Source organism: Crocuta crocuta, unplaced genomic scaffold (genome assembly GCF_008692635.1).
Source record: "Crocuta crocuta isolate KB4526 unplaced genomic scaffold, BGI_CrCroc_1.0 scaffold54, whole genome shotgun sequence".
In the NCBI taxonomy this organism is placed as follows: Eukaryota; Metazoa; Chordata; class Mammalia; order Carnivora; family Hyaenidae; genus Crocuta; species Crocuta crocuta.
Window position 1 is genome coordinate 1,471,355 of NW_027530356.1, and position 5,800 is coordinate 1,477,154.

Sequence of the window (5,800 nt, forward strand, 5' to 3'; positions counted from 1 at the left end):
CCTGTGTTCCCGCAGGTCCACGAATCCTCCTCGCAGGGCTCGCAGCCTTCGCCCGCCGCCAGCTCCGGCTACGAGTCGTCCACGCCGCCCACCATCGTGTCGCCCTCCACAGACAACCCGACCACCAGCTCCCTGTCGCCCTCCTCCTCCGCAGTCCACCACACAGCCGGCCACAGCGCGCTCTCCTCCAATTTTAATGAATGGTACGTTTAACGCCAGAAACAGAACACCGAACAAAACCCTATTTAAGAGACTGAACACACACATACACAAAATATTACTGAATGAANTAGTGCAGTAAAATGTTGTTTCACGTCCTGTCAAGAATTCGTATAGTACGAGCCTGGATCTGCGTGTCAAACTGTTCCATTTGTTTATGTAAAGTGATATTAAAAAAGATATAAACTATAACTGTCCGTTGCTTTTGGCAAAAGATACAACCACATAATGTATATAATTCCTAGTTTCCATATTTATCCGCATGTAAAGGGCCGGTTTATTCATGTTACAGCTATTCAATATTTATGGCTAGAAAAACTCGTATGTACACTTTAGTTTCCAGAACTGTTTGGTAACCTTTCGTACCTTATTAAAGATTCTTAAATCTCAGTGATTGTGGTAGGAATTTCTTCTTCACCCCCAGCAACCTGATGCCTCTTCCGCCAGCTTTAGTGGGTCTCTGAGAAAAGCTTTCCAGTCTCCCTCGCCTTTCCTTTCTGTCATCGCAGGTCGTATAAACGTGATAAATGAACGCTACCCTGCTGGCTCTCCGAGAGGGTGTAATTAGTATTTATATCAAAATTTATGAAACAAATTTTCGGCCGCTGTATAATTTAAATGACCTTTGCAGACGTAGAATAACAACCATAAAAAGAACAGAAATAGATTGCACAGGCGACATCAATATTAATGTAGGTGAATTGTCAGAAGCTCAGGGGCTCACTCTGCAGTATTGCAAATGAACTTGAAGCAGAGGGTTCCGCTGCCCCCCAAATTAAATTCCCCGGGCTGAAACCGACTTGCAGATTTACAATATCATATTTTAAATTGCTGTCTTCAATTAAACCATTTATGGCCATAACTAATTTTCAGGATCTTGATGCATGCTTTTACAGACCTTCCTTCTTTGTACAAAAGTAAACGTCCATAAAGCGTCTTACTTTTATTTCTTCAAACGTGATGCTAATCTAAATTAATTACTTCCTATGATATGTTATTATTCCTATAATTTTGCCACTGTTATTAGTTCTTTCAAAAATACATCTAGGGAAGAGAATTATTTTATGTAATTTGATTATCTTTCTATCTCTTTTATTTATTTCTCATTTACTTAAGAAATTCGTTCCATTGGCTGGCGTTGATACAGTAAATTTGTAAATGAGGAGACAATATAAAAAAATCTAAATTACTTGTGCTTAATGACTGTAGCAGAACGCCTTTTCTCTAAATCAGATTGTCTTTCTTGCAGTTTAGTTTGATAGATTTGCAAGCTATGCTGCTCCTTCGAAGTTAGCTGCGCTGGTAGGAACGGGAGCTTCTTTGTCTCTGGTTGTAGCTTGCATGATCGCCCCATTAAGCAGACAACGTAGGGGAGATCACAAATCAGGGCCTTGGCTGTAGCTGCAAGGGTGTGGATGTGTCAGAGCAGGAGGCAGAAACTGACCTCACTGTGGACAAGGACGAACCTGGACCTGTTTTGTTTTGTTTTTTTTTTAAATATACTCTGTGTGTTCAGGGAATCACAGGCCATCTTGACTCTGTGAAGGAAAGTAAGAAGGGAAAGCCCTGCAAAAGTATAAGAACCCCTGAAGAGACTCACCTCTATTTTAAATGACATTACTTTTTCAGAGTATGCCGCTGACCAGTTACAAAATCAAAATGTTAAATTCTCTTTAAAAATCCTTTGTTGACGTGGCTTTTCATCTCTTGCCATTTGTATTTGTTACTTTTAGCTGACAAAGTTTTATTGGGGGGGGTTTGCTGCACTCTTTTAGCCCATGGAAAATTGGAGATGGTAGTGTTTAACTTTTTAAAAAATACTATTGTGATTCTAAGAGTAAATATCAACCTTCCATGAAAAGAGCGCCACCTTGCAAGGTTTGGCGAGATTCAAGGAACTTGAACACATATATAAGAATTGCTGATAACTCCTAAAATTTGTGAGACCAAAAGCTGGCTCCAGGTGGCTTTGGGGGTTTCAGAATGATTAACAGTGTAGTACTTGAAGTGACACCAGACATTAGGCCCAATAATTTTTGTAAAAATGGAAAGAAGAATCAAGATAGGTCCATCTCTCTAGTAAAGAAAGATAGACACCTCAATTAATAATCTTTTCCCTTCCCATTAGAAATCAGGATGTCTGGGAGCCGGACATGAGCATTTATGATAATCATAATAATAACACTTTATAACTTTTTAGTATATTTGAGAAGATAGTAAATGAATGCATTTTTTCTTTTGACCATTCTTAAAAGCAGTTTACTTCAAATTTGGAAATATAAATGTGCCATAATTTGTTATGTTCCTGGTGATTTTTTATACTTTAATATTATTATATAATAATGATACTATGGATACCTGATTTAAGTAGGATATTTTAAATATAAATTTTAGAGGTCAATATTTACTTTAAAAAACATTTGAGGAATGCTGTGTGTGTTTGTGAATAATCTCACAGGAAAGGAACTTTTACAGTAGAAGGCCAATATTTATGCCATTGCCCCTTATGCTTTTTTTTCTCCAACACCCTCCACAAAGAAAAAGTCATTAATGGTGTAGGTCGCTTAAAAAAATGCTTCAAACTCAAATGTAGTCTATTATTTTCCTGGTACCTTTAATGTCTGCTTCTTGAGATGTATTCTTCATACTTTTCTTCATGGGCTATTAGGTTTTGAAATACATGAATGTGAACAGCGAGATATATTGTTAGACCCTATTTAGCAGGAGCAGAAGATGCTGCAAATGGCTGGTTTCTATGTGTTGCTGTGGATTTTGGTTTAGGTAGAAAGCCATCCTGATTGGTATTTCAACTGCATTGTATTCTGGATACTACCAAATGATTGGAACAGCTGACGAGTTATTAAAAAGTTATATTGTGTCAACAAAAAAATGCCTAAGTACAAGCAATCATATTTGAGAAATGAAGAGAAATGAGTTGTGGTATGTGTGTGTGTACATTTACAAAGCATATAAATATGCAAGCACCATTTATATGGGGGCTAAGTAATTTTCAAACATTTCAGAGCCTTTGTTTTCGTCTTCAAAAGCTACCCCCAACTGCTTTAAGCGTTTGCAGCTGATGATTTTGATTTTTTAAAGTCAAGCATTCAAGTTAACCTTTAAGAAGCAAACCACCTCCAAAAGAAAGATGTAACCTTTCAATTGGCCCATATGCTTATCATTTTTTTTTTCTTTAGCTGACAATGAAAATAGCACTAACCTTCTTTGGTGATGGGCCTGGCATTTAGATGTTTCTATTTGTTGATTGTGAAGTTTTCTCAGAACTTTTAAGGGCTGGCAACAGAACTATGCTCCCCAGCTCTGAAACCTTCCAGACAGCCCATTTTTGAGGCCAAGATGTAACCAGTGTGCTGGATCCCTTGTGAATCAGTGCTGGTGTAGATAGTACTTAAACATACTGCTTTCCAGGAAGCAGCTTGGAGAAGGCCCTGGTCCTTAAAGAGCAGCATCAGTTTAAGATGGGCTGGAGAGTAACGGTATATGGTCTGGCAAACTCAAAAGGAAGGTCCTGAGTTTGGGCTTTTGATTACCTGTGAACTAGATATGAAACCATCAGATTTTGGTGAGTCCCAATTCACATTTTTTAAAAAAATGTGAAATACTAATTACAAATTTATCTCCTCATCTCTAGGTACAGATTTCTCACCCCCTCCTAGCATCAAGTATAGTTCTAGAACTTTGTGTTCCTATCAGGTTAAAAAAAAAAAAGTGTTGTTTTCATAAAGATGGTCACAGTTGATAGCACTCTGGTTTTAAAATTTTTGAAAATAGAGTGGCAATGAAAATATATATCCCATCTATGCCAGTTAAGCCACTAAAGGTTCACATTCCCTATGGTACTCACTCTTTCAGCTTTTACCACCTCATTCACCACCAGTAATATGTACCCATTCAAACTGGTTAGATATAGAAAGTAACACTTTATATGGATACCTATACAGTAACCTATTTTTAAAAAATGTGACAATGACTAGTTTGGGGCTAGAAATAAGAAAAAAAATGTTAGTAACTTCCTATGACATGTCACATTTGAGCCTTTTCTTCAAAGTTTAGTGCAAATACAATGGCATAATATACACAGAGGATGGGGCATATTCTCCATTAATCTATGCAAGACTGGTTGCTCCAGAGTCTTTGCCTGAGCAAGAGGAAACAAGATCAGGCCAGACCAGGGACTATTTTTACCACCAAGCTGGATTCTGGCATTAGTTCCTAACGTTTATTTCCACTTTAGAGCAAGGAGCTAGAACAGTATGAAGTTTCCAGTTGATGTTAAATTGGAGGTGGGCTTTTCAAGAATAATAAATAAGAGTTAGCTATCTGGTATGGAAATGACGTTGTCTGGCAGTGAAGATGCTAGAGACTTAAAACTGTCTGTCAACTGTCCACAATATTTTGGGTGCCTCCAATGGTTGCAGGTCCTGTCCAGTAAATGCAGGGAAATTCACTGGTGAGCTTACACAGTGATATTTTCACCTACAGCATAGACAAGAATCAGCTCTTCAGCGCCAATATAAACATATGGGAATCGTATCTTAAAAAAAACAAAACAAAAAGCCTCCAGACGTTTGAAGGAGAGATACCTTAGCAAATCTATCCTTTGTGTAACAATTTTCATTAAGCTACAGAAAACATAAAGAGAGTGAGAGAAGCTCACATCTTGATTCCTTTTTAAAAATCATCTGTCCGCGCGGGAAAATCCCTGCTTCTGCAAAAAACCCTGACTTGAGGAGGAAGGTAAAACCAAGAGAATGGATAGGGGTGGGCGAGTCTGTGCGTCAAGGGAGATTTTTGTCCTGGAGAATTTCCTGAAAATATATAAACACAGGCTTCGGGGGTGGATGTGTGTGTCGAGGGTGGAGGGTGCGGACCAGCAAGACTTCCCCCACAGCACCTCCACCCAAGGCCAGGCGGTCAGCTTTTGAGGGGTCCTTTGCGCCACCCTGCAGGCCAGCGGGGCGCTTTCCCAGTGGCTGCCGCAGGCTGGGGCTGCGTCTGGGAAGGCAGCGCGCATGCGCGGCCCGCGGCCCGCGGTTCCACGTGCTGATGAATATGCAGCAGGCGCCTTTGCCCACGCGGGCTGCGGAGGGAACCTCTCAGAGGCTCAGGCCTGTGAAAGCCGCTGGCCCGGCTGCCAAAATAGCGCGGCGAGGAAGCTGCACGTGTTTGTTTTCAAACCGCGCTGGTTTAAGTGAGTTCACAAAGCCAGGCAGAGTAGGCTCGAGCCTCAGCTCGCAGAACTTAGAACCGAAAGCTGAGCGGGCCAGGCAGAGTCCCCCTCACCCCAGGGACCTGCGAGGTGCGAGAGCCTCAGCCAGGGGCCAAGTCCATTGAGAATTCCTCCACCTCCTCCGGGCCCCTCCCAAACCGGAAGCTGGCATCCTGGCTCTTCTCATCCCTTAGCTGCTAGAAGGTGCACTCTCCCCTGCGCCCATAGACAGTGTCCAGGCCTGAGAGGCGGGAGGAGGGGGCAGGGCCCTAGGGGATTCCTAGTGCCCACCTTCTTTGCCCATATATAGGNCGGGAGGAGGTAGCAGGGCCCTAGGGGATTCCTAGTGCC

General features: G+C 41.3%; 1 protein-coding gene across 1 annotated transcript in view; it reads left to right on the top strand.

The window, feature by feature from the left end:
* The window catches only part of ZIC1 (Zic family zinc finger 1), an 8,381-nt gene extending 2,807 nt beyond the window's left edge, over window positions 1–5,574 (top strand). Inside the window, exons 3-5 of the mRNA XM_077765919.1 lie at window positions 16–203; window positions 667–779; window positions 5,069–5,574. Of these exons, the coding sequence (XP_077622045.1) occupies window positions 16–203; window positions 667–779; window positions 5,069–5,574 (807 nt within the window). The remainder of the gene's footprint in view (window positions 1–15; window positions 204–666; window positions 780–5,068) is intronic.
* Window positions 5,575–5,800: the final 226 nt, after the last annotated feature.